The following is an 18,337-nucleotide window of genomic DNA, read 5'->3' as shown; positions in this document are numbered from 1 at the left end:
TTCCCAAAACGTTGGCCCCAGATGAGAGGGTTAAGAACTCAGGTTAGAAGTTTTCCGTTTAATAGATTCTGGTTCTGTGAAAATGCAGTGCTGTGGCTCTCGGGGGTCAGACAGTGTCCACTGGCACCTGTTAGCCGGCTCGGCTCGCCTCAGGTCTGAGTCCGGTGAGACGCTGGTCAGCGGTGTCCATGGTGGCCCTTGGGCTCCTGGGGGTTGCGGTCGCCGCGGCCCGTCCCTGCCGCACATATTAAGGTGTCCTTTTCTCCCCGCAGGGACGCGCTCAGGATCCAGCAGCTGCAGCAGCAGATCCGCCGGGAGCGCGAGGCCCGCGCGCGCCCCTCGCCGCCCGCGTCCCCGGAGCCCCCGGAGTCGCGCGCGGAGCCCATGAGCGCGCTGGCTGCCCGCCCCGCGCCCGCCATGCAGGCCTCCAGCTCCTTCAGCTACGCGCGCCCCAAGCAGTTCATTGCCGCCCAGAGCCTGAGTCCCAGCGCGCCCCGGTCCCCGGCGCCCGCGTCCCCGCCGACCTCTGAGCCCGAGTGGGGCGCGCTCCCGCCGCCGCCCCCGCCGCTCAGCCCGCCGGCGCTCGCCACAGGGCCCGACTTCTTCCCGCCGCCGCCGCCTCCACCTCCACCCGGCCCGGGCCCCGCGCCCCGCGCCGCCCGCCCAGGCCCCGCACCCGCAGCGCTGCTCCGCGCCCTGCTGCCCTCGCAGCCCGCCACCGCCACCACCGTCTCCACCGGGGTCTCCGCCCTCGGCCTGCCGCGCGCCGCCCCCGCTGCGTGAGTGCCCACCACCCCTCTGCACCGGTCTGCACGCCGTGGGGGTCCAGCTGCTGGGGGCCGAGGTCAGGGCTGGGTGCCCACCGAGGGGAGGTTGCAGTCCCTGCGTGCGCGGGATCAGGAGGTGAACTCGCCCACGCACACGTTTCCATCCGGGCAGTGGTTGGAGGAGACAGACCTGTTAGTGGCTACACTTGATGCAGATACGCGAGGCTCTGTCCCAGGCCTGAATGATGCAGCCAGCCCTGGCCCCAGCCCCTACCCCATCTCTACAGGGTTCCATCATCTTCTGCCAGACTCTCTGAATGGCTTTCCTTAGGTCACAGTGCTGACGTGGCAGCCCTCTAAAATCTAAGCTAGCAAAACAAACCCACGGGGAGGCGTCTGGCACGTCTTGAAGTGTAGTAAGAGCTGGCACTCACCCATCCACTGAGGAGGTCAGAACTGCCTGCTGGCCAAGGCGAGCCCAGAGCCACATCTCAACCCTCCCTGTTGGAATCCTGCTTCAGGGCTGGCAGGGTCCCAGTACTTCAGAGAGAAAAGGAGGAGGCCCTAAGTGGGGTTTCTATGGGAATAAAAGTGAGGGGACCCTAGAATTCGAGTTACACTCATTCACAGCAGGTTCCCACCTTGGGGTGGGCTTGTGGCTCCTTGGCGACGAGACTGCTGTTTGCCCTCCAGGTGTGTCCAGGAGTGCCTGCTAGGCGCGCCCTGCTTTCCTAGGCATTTTCTAAAGGCTGCCTGAGGAATTCTGCGATTGAGGTCTGGCTGCTTCTCAGGTCTTCCTGGGGAAAAGCTCAGTCAGGTGATTAAAAATAGTCACATAAGGAGGGGAGCAAGGATGGTAGTGGTGTAATCATGGGCTTCCCAACCTCTGGCCTGAGCAATCCTTTGTCTCTTTGTTCGTGATACCCTTTGTCCTCTTACTATGGAGGCTCCATGAAAACACTTGCTTTTTGGAAGAAAGGCTATGACATACCTAGACAGTGATTTTAAAAGCAGAGACATCATTTTACCAGCAGACGTCTGTCTAGTCAAAGCTATGGTTTTTCCAATAGCCAGGTACGGATGTGAGAGCCAGACTATAGAGAAGACTGAGTGCCAAAGAATTGATGCTTTAGAACTGTGGTGCTGGAAAAGACTCTGGAGAGTCCCTTGGACTGCAAAGAGATCAAACCAGTCAATCCTAAAAGAAATCAGTCCTGAATATTCATTGGAAGGACTGATGCTGGAGCTGAAGCTCCAATACTTTAGTCATCTGATGCAAAGCACTGACTCATTGGAAAAGACCCTGATGCTGGGAAAGATTGAGGTCACAAGAAGGGGACAACAGAGGATGAGATCTTTGGATGGCATCACCATCTCAATGGAAATGAGTTTGAGCAAGCTCCAGGAGATGGTGATGGACAGGGAAGCCTGGTATGCTGCAGTCAGTGGGGTCTCAGATTCGGACAGGACTTAGCAACTGAACAACAACAACATTTGTCGGTTGGAATTTGATGAAAGATGAATCTACCACCACCTTGGACAAGGGGGCAGTGTCACATCTTTTACCATCTTAGGCAGAAACAGTAGTGTATTCTGATCTCCGACTTTGAAATTCCCTTGTATTCAACAGTTTTAAGGGCTCATCTCAAGTAACAGAAGTGCTTACCTCTTAGCAGTGTCTGTCATGGTTACTCATATGGAGTCATGGTATTTTATAATTATTAGCAGAGAGGAGACCAGCAGCTCCTGCAATTTCTTCAAAGCTAATGGGGACATCACTCTGATTTTATGGCTGTGGGGAGGTGGGCCCTCTGACACCATGTTCAGTGGTGATCCCAGGCCTCCAGCTCTATGCCAGCCTAGAAGCCACAGTTGTGTGGTCACCCTTTTGTCTGCAAAAAATTTCCTGTTGCAAAATCACACACACTTAAAGAATTCTTTTTTTTGGTTTGATACACGTGACCTTTGGAACATTTTTTCCTCTGCAAAATTGTGGGATCACTGGTTTGCATTCTAAATTAAAAATGAAAAAGTAACTTTTTAGCCATCATAATAACTCAGGTAAATCCGTTCCGATTTGCCCAAGACTGGAGTGTCCCTTTCAGGGCTGCCATGACCAGTTGGCATCCTTGAATTTGTAGGAACTGCCCAACCCTGGTCGGTTGACTCTTCAGTTACGTGTGTGTGTTCCGTGGGGCACTTGTGGTGATGCAACAGCAGACTCAGCTTCATTCACCTGTTGTTCGTCTGGTTGGACAGCTTTGCCATGTGTGTCAAGTGCCCGCAAGTAGACTGATGACCAGTGACTCTGTGAAGTAGGAATCCGTTAGTTTGGTTGGTTTTTTGTTGTGCTTCTTTGCCTATCTGATACCAAAATCTTAGATGCAAATTTCAGATATCTCTGTTTTATTTTTTTAGTGTTGCTTTTAATTTATATTAGAGTGCAGCCAATTAACAATGTTGTGAGAATTTCAGATGGACAGCAAAGGGACTCAACCATACATATACATGTATCCAGTCTCCCCCAAACTCTCCTCTCATCCAGGCTGCCGTGTAACATTGAGCAGAGTCCCCTGTGCTATCCAGCAGGTCCTCGTTGGTTATCCATTTTACATGGCATCCGTTTTGTATGGCCGTATGTGCATGTCCATCCCAGTCCTTGTTTTGTGACTTGTGCAGTTTTCCTGCACAGCCACAAGAGGCAACAGTGAGTTCTCTTGACCAAGACACAGAGCAGGCCCTGGGGATGCAGGAGCTAACACAGTATTCAAAGCCAGACAGGCAGAATGGTCATACCTGTACCCTCTTGGAACCAGAGGGCATAGACCATAGAATTCCTGGGGGGCAGTTTTGGATGCCAAGCTTGGTATGCCACTCATGTTGACATTAATTACTCTCAGTCTTTCCTCTGAAAAATGGGAGCTCATTCCTTTTGAGCCCTGGCCTGGGTTACCCCTCCAGGAGTGACATCAGTCCTCATTTAGGTGTAAGAAGAATCTCCCCTGCTGCCCATGTGCTCTCTCAGGCCGTCGTGAACACAGACAGTGGTTGTGACTTCTGAGCACTGGCACAAGCCCCTCCCAGGTACTGAGTTCTCCACCTGGCAGTTGCCTGTCTTTTTTTTTAATCTTTTTTTTTTAATTGAAGGATAATTGCTTTACAGAATTTGTTGTTTTCTGTCAAACCTGAACATGAATCAGCTGTAAGTATACATATATTCCCTCCCTTTTGAACTTCCCTCCCATCTCCCACCCCGTCCTACCCCTCTAGGTTGATATAGAGCCCCTGTTGGAGTTTCCTGAGCCGTACAGCAAATCAAATATCTCTATTTTCTTAACCATCAGTTGCACTCATGGCTATTTTCGTTGTTTGTGTTTAGCATCGTCTTGTTCTCATCTGTAAAAGAGTAGCTTCTAAACAGTGTGTGGAGATGTGGTTTTGCGTCTTATGTCTGGGCAACAGAGGGCCGGGCAGAGGGCAGAAGCAGTGCCAGACCACGGAGGCAGGGAGGCTGAACAGCCTCCCCACAGCCCGCGGCCTTCATGTGGGTCAGGGTTTAGGGGATTTCTGTGGATCCAGTCCCTCCCCACTTTCCTTCCCGAGGCCGTGGGGTCACTGCCTTTCCCAAAGCTGGTTACAGACACACTTGTCCAGCCAGCGGAGCGTCTCCAGTGGAGGCAGTTCCTACCCCAAGCACGCGAGCACTGTTCACCGGGGCCGGTGGTCGTGCTGTCGCTGCTGTACACGCGGGGCAGGACCGTGTGCACACCAGGTCAGTACCCCAGGCGGGCGGGGCTGTTACTGGCTCCTGCGCACGGTGAAGAGTGCTGGTTTGGGTAACTTTGAAGAGATGTCTTAACTTTTAATTGTACAAACCGTTGTGAAGGGAAAGCATCTCTGTCAGCAGACACGTTTTTATTCCTGAGGAGTGGCTCTTTGCTCCTCGGAAGTCGATGGGTGCCACATTGGGGGCAGATGCTGCATCCTGCTTTTTCCGTGACCTTAGAGGCTCAGCCTTAGTCTGTGCTCAGGTTTTAACATAATTTCTTAGTGTTTGCCAAATCAGGTTAGTAATTAGTCCAAACGAGATACTCTCAGAAAAACAGGTTCCGTGTTAAACGGAGAGGGTGCCACGCCAACCCCCCAGGCTGGCTCTTGCCGCCCCGCCGCGATGCAGTCCTCCCAGTCCAGCTCCACCTGGACCCTCCCCTCCTGTCGCCTGGCAGCACCACCTCCCCACCGCCACTGCAGGAGGCGATTTTCACAAGAATAGTGGCTTAAGGCTGATGCACAGTCTGCTCTGGTGCCTGGAATGGAGCAAGGCCCCAACCAGTGGGTCGGCAGGAGTGTTGGCAGGCTCCAGGGGCTCCACACAGCATCCTAGGGTCCTCTTCTATTCATGCCTCCTCCATCCCCTCCCGGCCTGCATCCATTCCTGTCCCACCTAGAATTCCTGCCGCAAGGTGTGTTCTGTGATTTAGATTTATTCTCTAGCTTCAGCATTAGTCCGTCTTTTCAATGAATAGTCACGGTTGATGCCCAAAGTCACAGCCTGTTGTGGCAGAAACCCAGGTCTGCATACAGACGGTGCCACATGTTGCTGCTGCCTCTTCTACCTCGGTGCTCATCTCACCCCATGACACGCCAGCGTGTGCCAGCGGTTGTGTCTGTGTCACTGGTCCACACCCAGCAGGAGGGGTGTGGGCCCAGGGTGGACAGCCCACCCGAGGCCCCAAGCACTGGGCTGGGTGTGCCTGCCGGATCAAACCCTGACCCTGCCTGCGCTGTGTGCTCTTCCGCAGGGGGCTTCCCAAGAAGGCCAGCAGACCTGCCAGGATGGCCTCTGACGAGGAGATCCAGGGCTCCAAGGACGCGGTCATCCAGGACCTGGAACGCAAGCTGCGCTTCAAGGAGGACCTGCTGAACAACGGGCAGCCGGTAGGGGGCGGTAGAGGGCGGGGACACGATGAGCAGGGGCAGTCCCTGGAGCCAGCCCTCACCAGCCTTAGGGCTGGAGCCTCATCCTCACACTTGGCCTTTGGCCGAGCACCGTCCTCACAGCTGGTGTAGCCCCCCCCCCCAGCCCCCACGCGCCTCTCCGGGTTGATGTTAGCCTGTGGAGGGGAGAGCATGGGGGGAGGCTTTGCTGCCTCCTTCCATGAACCATTCCTGCGGGCTGAGGGGAATACTGCAGCTTGGAGGTAGAGGGGGCAGGAAGGCTGAGGCCACAGCTCAGCGAGGACCTCCAACACTACAGAGAAAAGGGACGGTCTACAGCCACACTGCCCCGATCACACCCGAGCTTGTCCTGCTTGGAAGCTAAGCAGGGTTGGGCTTGGTGAGTCCTTGGGTGGGAGGCAGAGAGAGGGAACCCGTCCCGCTGGAGGGTAAGGCTGGGGGCTGTGGCCCATGGTCTGTCTCTGCCCAGAGGCAGTGGATGGGAACTCAGTTCTGGGCTCTGTGCCCTGCCCTGCCCTGCTTCTGCAGAGAAGGCCGCACACCTTAGGAGACCATGCCAATCTGGTCTAGACTCCAGGTGCGGGTTCCTTTACCACGCTTGTCCTGGTCTGTCAGGGCAGCTCAGCTCAGTTCTGGAAGGGAGTGGTCACTGTTCCGAGGCTGCGGGTTGTAGATAGACGAGGAGACAGTCCACACAGGGGCCTCCTCCACGGGCGCAGTGCTTCCTTGTCAGGTATTGGCTTGTTTCCTGGACTCACTGCCCCTCATCACGTCTGAGTTCCTGAAGGGCATAGGCAAACGAGTCTAGGGAATGAGATTTCTTAGGTGGGGGCCAGTGACCCGTGTGCTTTACTGGGGGCATTGGCCTGGCTCTTCAGTAGAAGCAGAGAGGGGCCTCTTGTGTAAAGTCTCCCTCAGCACCTTCTCCAGAGGGGAAAGCCTGCGTGCTGGCTCTGTTTTCTAGGAGCTGCGGTTATGCCGCCCTAATAGATAAAGACGTGAGCACAGACTGCTTGGGTTGGGAGGCTGGGGCCCAGAGAAGGGGGTTGGTACTGGTCTTAGTTCCTGGGGCTGAGGAAGACTGACATGCTAAAGAGACCTCACGTTACTCACCTCACTGAGATTTTCACCCAGGGGAAATATCTTCTCCCTGAAACAAGTGGTTGCATGTGCAAATTAACACATTCTGAAAGTTTTCCCTGGCTCTGTCAACCAGAGCCTTTGAAAGATAAAAACAATGACTTATGGGATCTTTCTCAAGCCAGGTAAAGGCTTTTTCAAGGTTTTTTTGTTTATTTGTTTAAATATTCCTTATGAACTAATAACTCTTGGTTTAAAAGAATAGATTTCTATAAGCTATTATTATTACACTACATGTATTTATATTTGTTACATATATGTGTCATTTATCTCTTTTGCATAGACATATATTATTTGTATTTGTTCAGCAATGAATGACATTTCCAGTATTTTCCGTACGTTTCCACATTTGAGAATTTTAAAAGAACAAGTAAGGTTTCTGTTCTTAGAAAATGTGACTGTCAAACAGCTTTTTTCTGACGCTGCACGTGACTCTGTGCGCATTTCTGGCGTCTTCATATATGGACTTTATTCACACGGCTCAGTGAGTGGTTCCGAAACACAGCAGTGAGTGAGTCTGGCTGCTGGCGGTGGCAAGTGTGTCTGACGTGGGCCTGAATATCGAGTGATGCTTCCACTCCAGAGGAATGGGGTGGCTCCAGGCCGCCCTCCCCAAATATTAGGAAGGCTTTTTACGAGAGCAGGCATTTAAAAAGGTATTTAAAACTGTGTCTGAAAACTGAATCCATGATTTTTTAACTCATGTGAGAAAATTAAATAGCAGCATGTGGACAAGCTGCTCTGTGCCACAGATGCCTTCCTCCACCTCTCCTCATCCTCAGCCCCTTTTTCCCAAAACAAGGTCATTGGAACTTCAGGTCTGTTTGCCATTTGGCATGTGTCCTGCTTCTCTTCCCGGTTTCCGCTGGGACTAAAACCAGCAATTACTGGAAAGCAGCGGTTTACCCAGCATATTTTCCTGATTAGAGAGTTTCTAGGAGAGTCTGTGTCTAGATTCAGAAGTTTGGAAGCTCATCTGAAATAACTTACACATTTTTAAAATTTTATTTTGCATTACTAATTATTCTCTATTTTGAATCAAAAGCTTGTTTTTAAAATGCCCCAGTGAATGGGCTGATGATTGTTTTGGAGCCAGGACTCAAGGGCACCCATCAGCCCATCAGACCAAACGTAAGTGGGCCTTTTGGTTTGTGTTTAGCCCAAAGCCCTGGTCACTGAATGCAGGAGCCTCACCACCTTCGCTGGGAGCAGTCTCCCCTTAGGCTCGAGGCCGTGGGTGTCAGGTCAGCAGGCCACTTCCAGCCCCTCTTCTAGGTCAGCGTGTGCAGCCAGCCTTCACGACTTCCTGTGTTTGCCTGCATTCACCCCCGTGCCTAGCCCCGCAGAAGAGCTCTCGAAGCAGCACTGCCCACCAGCCTCGGACTCCCTTCCCAGGCTCAGAGCTGTTCTGAAGCCTGTGATAGCTATGACCATACACGTCCTGTAGAAAACGTCTTGTTACGTAAAGGTCTTTGTCTTCATATTTATCATTAGGCATAAATACGTGATGCTCGCTTTTAGGTGACTTCTGCCCTGTTGCTTGCTGTGCTCACCTTCAGTCTGCTCTGTTAGCTGGCTCTCGGGATGGGTCACCCTGACTCTCAGCACAGGGTCAGGACTGGAGGGGCAGTGGGAGCAGGTGAGCACAGGGAGCAGAGGGTTCCTGTCTGCACAGGCGCCTGGAGGTGGAGAGGAGCGGTCACAGAGAACCACAGACCGGTTTGTTCTTTGCATTCGTGTTCTCAAGGTGCTGCAGCAGTGTGATTTTTCTGACTTGTGTGGCTTCTTTGCTTAGAGGTTGACCTACGAGGAAAGGATGGCTCGGCGGCTGCTGGGTGCCGACAGTGCGACTGTCTTCAACGTCCAGGAGCCAGAAGAGGAGGTGGCCAACCAGGTACGCGATCCTCCCAGCTTCCCGGGAGAGCAGAGTGTTCTCCGCCTGCCACCCCCAGCCTCCCTGGGGACCCGGTCCTGGGGCCAGCTCTGTGCAGAACCAAGGGTGGGTCTCAGGCTGCCTCTGGCCAGCAGCTAGTGAGCATGCCCTGTGTTGAGGAGGTGATGGAGTTATTTCCGTCCATGACACCTGTCCTTTTTGTCTTATCCATTAGTTTCTCTTCTTTCAAGTATCTTTCTGATTTCCCTGTCCTGTGCTGTAATGCAAAACAGGTTTGTGTGGAGGAACATACGTTCACTGAAATTATGTGAAATCACTCATGACTATTTTCAACTACGTTCTTAATATCTCATCCAGGTGAAGTATCTATGTACAGAAAAGAATGTTTTTCTTCCCAAATGTAGTTAAAAATCAGTAATGAGCAAGGAATCTGCTTTGTCCCCTGCTAACACCAGAATCCTTCATGGATTTGCTGTGAGCTGTTTATCATCCCAATGGTTCTGTTTGGAGTCTCCCTATATACTGAATAGTTTTAAGGTAAAAGAACGCTTTAGAACACAAGTTTAAAGGATCACGTAAACTCTTCCTCGTGTCTATTGAGAAATGGATCAGCCTCCAAAATCTGAAAGTTTTTCTGTGTTAAATATTGCTCCCACCAGAGTTTCCCTTAAAGCTAGAAATCTGGTTGGATTCTTGCCGCTTCTCTTACTGGGCTTCACTACTCCTTTTCTGCTGTTTCAGGACCCCTGGCCATCTCGTGCTTCTGTAGAGAACCCTCTGGACGGTCAAAAGGTCGCCTTCACCTCTCTTCTCCTCCCAGTTCTTCCGTGTCCGCTTTCTGTGTTCTCCCTCATGTTCCTGTGTGTCTGTATTTCCTGCCACACGTTAGTTACCGATACACTCACCACGTCTGTTTTCATTCAGTATCAGATGCACAGAGTTACTGCAGTGTGATTTGTCACGTCGTTTATTTACAGACTTGAATTTTATTCTGTCCTTTATGAACACTCTGAATTTTAAATCGTGAGGAGTTTCCCATTTGTTAAAAGTTTTCTAGGAGAAAAAAAGAGCTAATTCTTAAACTGATTAATTTGATAATAGTTAGACAAAGCAACTTGTGTATTTCCTGCAGTTTTATTCATACTGCTGAATTTCTTCCTTCAAGCCAACAGACTTTTTTGGGTTTTGGGGCGTGCCATGTGGCGTGTGACATCTTAGCTCGAACCCTGCCCCCTCCGCTGATAGTGCCAAGTCTTAACCACTAGGCACCAGGGAAACCCCACGCCAGACTGTTTTTTAAAGAATGAGTAACTTTAAGAGGAAACCTTGTTTGAAACAACCTTTCATTTAATATTAAATAGAGAATGTCTCATCATGGGCTGCCTTTTCTTTTCTATACTTCGTGAGCAAGAGGTCTCTTGGTACCCACTACCGGAGGATGCTGGCGGGCACTTGATACCTATTTTTTTAACCACACATTGGACTGGACTGTCAGACCTCATTTTCTTTTAAAGAGGGTGGAGAATGGTTGCCCAGAACTGGGGAGCTGAGGGAAAGTCGTAAGCTGGGTGGGGAGGATTGTCAGGAGAAGGGAGTAAGGTACCATGTCTCCATCACCCGCTGGAGAAAAGGCCAAGTGAGCCACAGCTGCCCATCTGGGAGGCGCCTGCCCTCAGACAGGGACGGGTCAGTGTGAGGTCAGTGCTTAACTTTTACCAGCACTTTAGGAGGAATTGTTGCCTTTTTTGTTCCTTCTCCCCATTCTAAGAGAGAGGCGAAATAAGCTCATTCTGTTAGTTGTGTGTCTGCGGTGTTTTCTAGTTGATAGGACTTGAGGATGGTTTGAAACAGCACACGTCCTTCTGGCGTTCTTTGTCTCATGTGGGAGTGACTGGGGTGCAGACTCGTTGAGTTCTGCGGTAAACACGTCGCGGTCCTCTGGGAGCCTGACTGGAGAGGGGCTGAGTCCGGTGGGGCAGTATGTACCAGTTGGTGACGCAGCCCCTCCGTCTGACTCAGGAGTACAAGGTCTCCAGCTGCGAGCAGAGGCTCATCAGTGAAATCGAGTACCGGCTGGAGCGGTCCCCGGTGGAGGAGTCAGGGGACGAGGCACCCTGCGGGGACACGTCTGTGGAGAGCGGAGTGGCCCCCTTCTTTGAGGTGAAGCTGAAGCATTACAAGATCTTTGAGGGTATGCCTGCGACGTTCACATGCAGAGTGGCCGGCGACCCAAAGCCCAAGGTGAGTGGAGACACTGCCTCTTCAGAGCTGCGTGCCCTGAGCTTGGGTCTGGCTTCCAGCCTGCAGGGTGTGTGGTAGGAGGACAAGTGCCGGAATTGAAACTGTGAAAGTGTCAGTCACTCAGTCGTGTCCTACTGTTTGTGACACCATGGACTGTAGCCTGCCAGGCTCCTCTGTCCGTGGGATTCTCCAGGCAGGAATACTGGAGTGGGTTACCATGCCCTCCTCCAGGAGGTCTTCCCGACCCAGGGATTGAACCCACATCTCCTGCATTGCAGGCAGATTCTTTACCGTCTGAGCCACCAGGGAAGCCCCTAGACTAGGACAGGATTGAACAGAATAGGGTAGGATAGAATGGGACCTAAGAGAACAGGACAGATAGACTAGGAGAGTAACTGGAAGGAGCGCCTCACACCCTCCCCTCTCTCGCTCACATGGAGTCACCCGTTGTGACACCCAGGGTACAGGTGTCAGGCTCAGCTCCAGCAGGTTGACGAGCTTTCCCAAGGCCAGAGGGCTGTGGCGGCCAGGCCTGAACTTGAACCCCGCCTGTGCTCTGTACTGTACAGAGGAGCGAAGCTGCCACTACCGATGGGAATCATGTTTAATCCACAAAGCCAAGGCCTCCTGTGTATACAGAGGCAGAGGGGGCAGGAGTACCACAGCGGGGGCTGGCCCAGCCAGAGCCCTGTCCTACAGGCGCACGGGGACACCGGGTGGCGGTGGTCCTCTCTTCAGACAGAGACTAGGATCACCGCTCATGGCCCCACGGAACAGCACACAGGACTGCACTTTTCCCTAGGACTAGAGAGAAGACAGTAAGAGGCACAGTGAGAAGCGGAAGCTCCACCTTGACACTCTCCCAGGATATTCTGCCCTCGAGAGGCTTGTTCCCTTGAAACATGAGAAGACTGAAGCGGACTTCTAGTTCACACTGTTTTCGTCTCAGAGCAGTCTTGGTAGAATGTTGGTGCTGTCTCTTAATTTGGGCTTTGCTGGTGGCTTAGATGATAAAGAGTCTGTCTACAATGTGGGAGACCAGGGTCCATTCCCTGGGTTGGGAAGATCCCCTGGAGGAGGGCGTGGCAGCCCACTCCAGTACTTTTGCGTGGAGAATCCCCATGGACGGAGGAGCCTGGCAGACTGCAGTCCATGGAGTCGAGAATAGTCAGACATGACCGAGCAGCTCAGCACAATACGTCTCTTAATTCTCTTTTGAAAGTTGTCTACTAAATATAATACAGGTGAAAAACAGGATTAAAGGGAAAAAAGAATTCTAAAGAACTGGCATAGCAGCAAGAATGTGAAAGGGATAAATTATATACTGATCAGAGCTTCTTTGTTCCAGGAAGTAATCAACAAGTAAGAGCCTGATAATTATGAAGTGTCAGCCTTTAGGTAACTTAGCTTTTAGAACTGAAAGTTACTAGTCTGTTTCAATGGTGAACTTTTAGGATTTGTAGACTGATAATATTGGTAACATAGTTTCCATAGAAACTAGGGAGAAAAGAGCTACAGCTCCCAGACCCTCATTGTTGGTGCACTTATTTCCGGTCATCTGTTTCTAGCCTTTTCCTGTCTTAGACATGGAAGGTTTAAGAACAGTTTTTCAGATTCAGAGGCTTTGACAGGAGTAGCAGTGAAAGGCCAGCTGCGGTCTCACCTTGCCAAGTGATGTACATGCAGGAGGAAGTTCATTTTATGGCAGGCTCTGAAGTAGGTTTCCTCTACTGGGAATCAGTTAGGAGTGCCTGGGCTGCAGGGAACAGAGGTGACCGCATCCTGCTTAAAAAGCGAGGAGGTCGTTTCCTCCGGCCGACACAGTGTACTGGCTGCGTTGGGGCTGCGGCTCTGTGACCATCACTGTGGCCTCTCTTCTGCTGTGAAGTTCATGACCAGCTCAGATATAACCACCAAAACATGAGAAACTGATGACCTGGGATCTTGCTTAAAGGTGAGAGAGGGGAGGAGAGACCTGTAGAAGAGATGGTTTGACCATTTAGAACATTTCTATCTAATCAAGGTGTACTTTTATTGTATTTTTCACAATGTTCTATCACTCCAAATATTATTTGAAAATTAGTATACGTTTAAATACTGCTGTGTTTAACATAGTGGGGAGAGCTGGTGGACTGTAACCTTCAACCCTGTGCCCCCAACCTGTGCCCCCTACCCCGCCCTCTCACCCTGTTCTGTTTGTCTGACACAGACGAATTGACTGGACTTCAGGGTCAGGTTGTTTTCATCTTGAGATAATGCTTTTACCTTTACAAGTAATACGTGTTCACTTAGGACATTTGAAAACAGGAGCAAAAAGAGAGCTGTGATGCCAGCTGAGAAGTCATCACTGTCTTCCATGTAAATAATGGATGAATGTAAATGCCGTTTATGTATGTCTTTTATATATATATTTATTATTTTATTAATAATTTATTATTAATATCTTATTTTAATATTATTTTAATTTATTATTTAAAATATACATTTTTCTTACTTTATTATCTGGCAGCACCATGTCTCAATTGCAGCATGCAGGATCTGTCATCTTAGCTGGGGCAAGTGGAATCTAGTTCCCTGACCAAGGATTGAACCTGGGCCTCCTGCACTAGGAGCAAGGAGTCTTAGCCACTGGACGACCAGGGAAATCCCTATACATCTTCTAGAAAGAAAGAGAACGTGTAATTTCTGAAGCTAGAATAGAACTAGCCTGTTTGCTGTCTCCCTTTGTCCCTTGGAAGTCAAGGTCCTGCCCAGGTGTCCTGTTCTGTTGCAGGAGCTCAGAGCAGTGCCCCAACCCCTCTACACACAGGCCTCACCTTCTCTCTGCCTCCTCCCGCAGATTTACTGGTTTAAGGATGGAAAGCAGATCTCCCCCAAGAACGATCACTACAGCATCCGCAGCGACCCCAGCGGGACCTGCTCCCTGCACACTGCAGCCTCCACGCTGGAGGACGACGGCAATTACACAGTCATGGCCGCGAACCCTCAGGTGGGAAGCGTGGGTGGCCTTGGCTCCGCTCTGCACTGGTGCGGTCCCCAGAGGCGGCTCACCCGATGGGACACTGGTCCCCCACGTCCTCTGTCCAGCTTGGTTTCCCAGCAGAGAGATTTCCTTTCCTGAGCGTTTGTTTACTCCATTAGACGTTTGTGTGCGTGATGCACAGATGTGCACCATTTATTTCCACAATGTCGAGAGACTGCTGTGCACACCTCTCCTGGGGTGTGGGGCTGCCGTTCAAGGGAGGACGAGGTCCCGAGACAGAAGATGAGCCAGTAAATAGATGCACAAACCACGTGATTCCACGTAGAATAACATTCCCAGGAGAGGGGAGTGAGGGGTATGTGTAAGATGTGATAGGAAGACTCAAAAATTAAATATTTAGAAGAAATACACACACACTTAATTCAGTAGAATTTAAATAACCTATAAGTAAACAAATTATAATTTTGATAGAATATAAACAGAACACTCAGGATTTGGGTTTGTTTTCTCTTGTATTGGCCTTTAGATTTAGGGTCAAAAAATTAATTGACTACTTAGAATTTAGTAGGCAGCTACTGGCCACCAGGTTCCAATTCAAGCCTGCAAATTCTTTTTTAGAGAATATCTTGTATATGTTAGGAACTGTACTGGATCCACAGACATGTGTAAGAAGTGGTTTTGTGCCTTAAACACTTGACAGGGTACTTTACAAAGTCTACAGAAAGCTCATAGTCAGTCGTGTCCGACTCTTTACGACCCCATGGACTATACAGTCCATGGAATTCTCCAGGCCAAATACTGGAGTGGGTAGCCTTTCCCTTCTCCAGGGAATCTTCCCAACCCAGGAATCGAGCCAGGGTCTACCTACATTGCAGGCAGATTCTTTACCAACTGAGCTATCAAGGAAGCCTGTAAATAACAGTCTTTTAAAAAAGAAAGCTAACATTTTTATTAGGTAACTGATGGAGATAGCTCACAAGTCATCCTTTTTAAAAAAAATCTCTGATCTATTTGTATCATTCTATATTTCATTATTTCTTTTGAAAGAAACACTAAGTGTTAGTAAAGGATCCAGGTACTTTTAGCAGCGCTTGCACACTTCTACGAGTGCGTACAGTGTTGCAAACAGCGTTATCCTGTCCTAAGGTTACACTGTCACTTAAAAATACCTTACTGCAGCAGTGTTAAAATTAGACTGAACTGAGGTCCCACAGATTTCACCACAACCAGGGTGTGATCTGGGACAGCCATGGGGCTTAGCTAAAGATCCACCCTCCACCACCACAGCCTGGCTGGCGGGAGCCACACCAGGGCCAGGAGGAGGCCCCCACCCTCAACCTGGAGCCCTGAGCTCTGCTGCCTCAGCGAAGAGCTGGCCACGCCCTATAGATCACCTCGGCTGATTCTTCATGCTTTACCTCTTGGAGACAAAGAGATGGGGAGTGACCATTTACATCAGGGCACCAGAAGCCCACTTTGCCTTTTTAGTCTGTTTATTTGGCTGTGCTGGGTCTATTTGAGGCATGCAGGGTGATCGAGCTTAGATGCAGTGTGCAGAATCTTGGTTGTGGCATGTGGGATCTGGTTCCCTGATCAGGGATGGAACCCGGGCCCCTGCATTGGGAGCGCAGAGTCTCAGCCCCTGGCCACAGCGAAGTCCTGAGCCCAGCTTTCCTGACAGTGTCCTAAGAGTAGCTACGAGAGGGGGCGAGAAGCACAGAGGGAGACGAACACGGCCAGCAGTTTATTTCATAGAAGACTTTCCCACCTGCTTGGTCTTCGGGAAGAAGAGGCATGTGAGGTGTTGTTGACAGGTTTCCACCAGAGAGCATCCCTGCCTGGCGGCTCCCAGGAGACAAGCAGCCGAGGGGTTAGTGAGGTCAGGAGGGGCTGTGCCATATCCCCCTGTGCCACACTGGGACCACAGGCCCCACCTCTGCCGAGTCTCACGCCTCCTAAAGTCGCGGCAGAATGCAGACCCAGATGTTTGGCTTTGCTCTGCTGCGTTGCTAGGTCCCTGGTCCTGCCCGGGGCTGGAATGGCCGTGGTGGTTTGTGCTTTCTCCAGCTGTGCTGTGTGTCCAAGTGGCTGGCTGTCCTGAGCCCTGGGCCCTCAGTTAGACTCTGTGAGCCAGGACAGGCAGATGCTGTTTGCACAGCAGGTGAAGAGCCAGCCTTGCCAGGCATCACGTGCTCCTCATGGTTAACCACCTTCAGAGTTCACACTCGGGACTTGTGTCAGCTTTCAGCCGAGGACTTGGTAGGAACAGAAGAGCTGTGGGCAGCAGAGTTAACACTCAAAAGACTGGCTTGTTGATGGGCTCTGTTTCAGCGTTACAGGGTTTCCTGGCTCCTTCCAAGCTTCACTTCACACATTCACTTCTGTTATTCCTTCATGTGTTAATAAGACAGTTAAAAGTGAACAGAGGGCATTGAGGGGGCCCAGAGCCTGTGATGAAGCAGCAGAGCAGAAAGTAGGGAAACCCTGTCCTGAGAACAAGGGGTGCTATCTGTGTGAACGCACAGCTCTTGTCGTCAAGCTCCGGAAAGAACCACGGGGCTTCCACATCCACCTGTTAGACCAGCCGCGGTGACTCGTCAGCTGTGCTATCTGTAACAGGCTCTCCTAGGCACGTGCATCTACTCAAGTACACATGGGACGGGTCAGTGTGATTCTCAGATGTCAGGCTGTGTCGGGGAGTCCCTGGGTGTGCCAGGGTCAGCATGGGAGCACTTCTGTCACATGGCCAGAACCTGAGACGCAGTTGGTGCAGGGCGGGAGTCGTTCCCTCCCAAAGCGCACTGCACGGTACCCGGGGGTGTGGTGGCCTCAGTGAAGGAGCCTTCCTCATGGTTCAGGGCCACGCGAGCTGTGTGTTCCCGGCAGCTATTCCTCCTGGGGCCTCCTCACCCTCATGTCTGCACTGTTAGTGTGAGTCCGTGCCTTGCCTGGGGCCTGGGGCCTGGGGCCTGACGTGCAGGCTGTGGGGAGACGTGCAGGGCCCCTCCCTGCACCCGGCTGTGGCACCTCCTTCCTTGTCCCCCTCAAGCTTCCTCTCCCCCCTCAGCCCACTCCCAGGGGAACTCAGAAGGCAGTTGCAAATGTATAAGCAACAAAAATGTTGACTCATGTTTTATACCTGAAACTAATGTTAAGTCCACTATATTTCAGATGAGATTGGGTGTGTTGGGCAGGGTGATTGTAGACCCATCAACTATAGTTCAAATTAAAGATGTTTTAAAGATAAAATACAGTTTTTCATTAGATAGCTTATCCAACTAACCTTTATCATCTGACCCTCACGTTTCAGGGATTTGCTTCTGGTTCATAAATCTCAAATGCACTCATTTCATGGGAAGAATGTTCATGGGCTCGGGAGACCTTGGCAAGTGACAGTTAATTCATAGGGGGTCGTCGTCTTAAACGGCATCCTAGATGAAACAAAGCGGAGCCAAGCATCAAAGGGGGCCCTTCTTATCCAAGTGTTTCAGATGAATGTGGAGTCACATGCGGAGTCCCGGGGGGTGGGCGGGGGCTGGCGCTGGCACGGCCCATGGGCCTGAGGAGACCGCGCTGGCTCCAGGCATCGCTCACCGCTGTGGTCCTGTCCCCACAGGGCCGCGTCAGCTGCACGGGGCGGCTGATGGTCCAGGCCGTGAACCAGAGAGGCCGCAGCCCCCGCCCGCCGGCCGGACACCCTCACGGCAGAAGGTATGCCCTGCGCCCTTCCCGGGCGTTGCTGGGGTCTTGCTGGCTCCTAAACCCAGCACCATCCGCGCTGTGGGGCGACAGAGTGGGCATGTGCGGGGAAGCCTGGGGTTCCCTGTGGCTGGGGTGGGGACACCAGCCAGGAGGTATGTCCTGTGGCAGCCACGTCACCACGGGTGTGCCCAGGCCCGGCCGCGCGTCCCTCACCGCCGCCCTCGAGGCGGGCCTCTGGTTGCCTGTGACCACCTCGTGCCTAAAGGTTTGTGCTCTCGTCACTCAGTGCACAAGTTTACTCGAGACCCAGACCTCAAGGTCAGACTGGTCACATTTTGGACACTTTCCGTACCCGCAGCTGCCAGGGCACGCGAACATGGGCAGGGTGTGTGGTGCCCAGTGATGGGTGTGGCTTCAAAGGAGCTACTGGGCTGCTGGCGTGGGGACCCTGCCAGGGGATTCCAGGTGGGCTGGCATCCTGAAGGGCCACAGAGGCAGGGGAGGGCACGCCAGAGAAGCTGCAGGAGGAGCAGAAACAACAAGCAGGTCCACACTCCGCGGCCTCTGCCAGTGTTTGGGAGGCAGCTGCAGGCCTCGGGCTCGCAGCTGAGCAGGTCCATCTTCTGCTTTTCTGGGGCCTTCAGTACATTT

General features: G+C 51.8%; 1 protein-coding gene across 1 annotated transcript in view; it reads left to right on the top strand.

Annotated features, from left to right (window-relative positions):
• Positions 1–18,337, top strand: part of PALLD (palladin, cytoskeletal associated protein) — a 364,323-nt gene that overhangs the window by 335,382 nt on the left and 10,604 nt on the right. The window contains 7 exon segments of the mRNA XM_070376055.1: positions 273–779; positions 5,570–5,705; positions 8,662–8,760; positions 9,502–9,552; positions 10,780–11,001; positions 13,841–13,990; positions 17,601–17,695. Coding sequence (XP_070232156.1) covers positions 273–779; positions 5,570–5,705; positions 8,662–8,760; positions 9,502–9,552; positions 10,780–11,001; positions 13,841–13,990; positions 17,601–17,695 — 1,260 coding nt within the window.

This window comes from Bos mutus, chromosome 8 (assembly GCF_027580195.1).
Source record: "Bos mutus isolate GX-2022 chromosome 8, NWIPB_WYAK_1.1, whole genome shotgun sequence".
In the NCBI taxonomy this organism is placed as follows: domain Eukaryota; kingdom Metazoa; phylum Chordata; class Mammalia; order Artiodactyla; family Bovidae; genus Bos; species Bos mutus.
The sequence above is the reverse complement of the archived record's forward strand: the minus strand, read 5'-3'. Positions and strand labels throughout refer to the sequence as shown.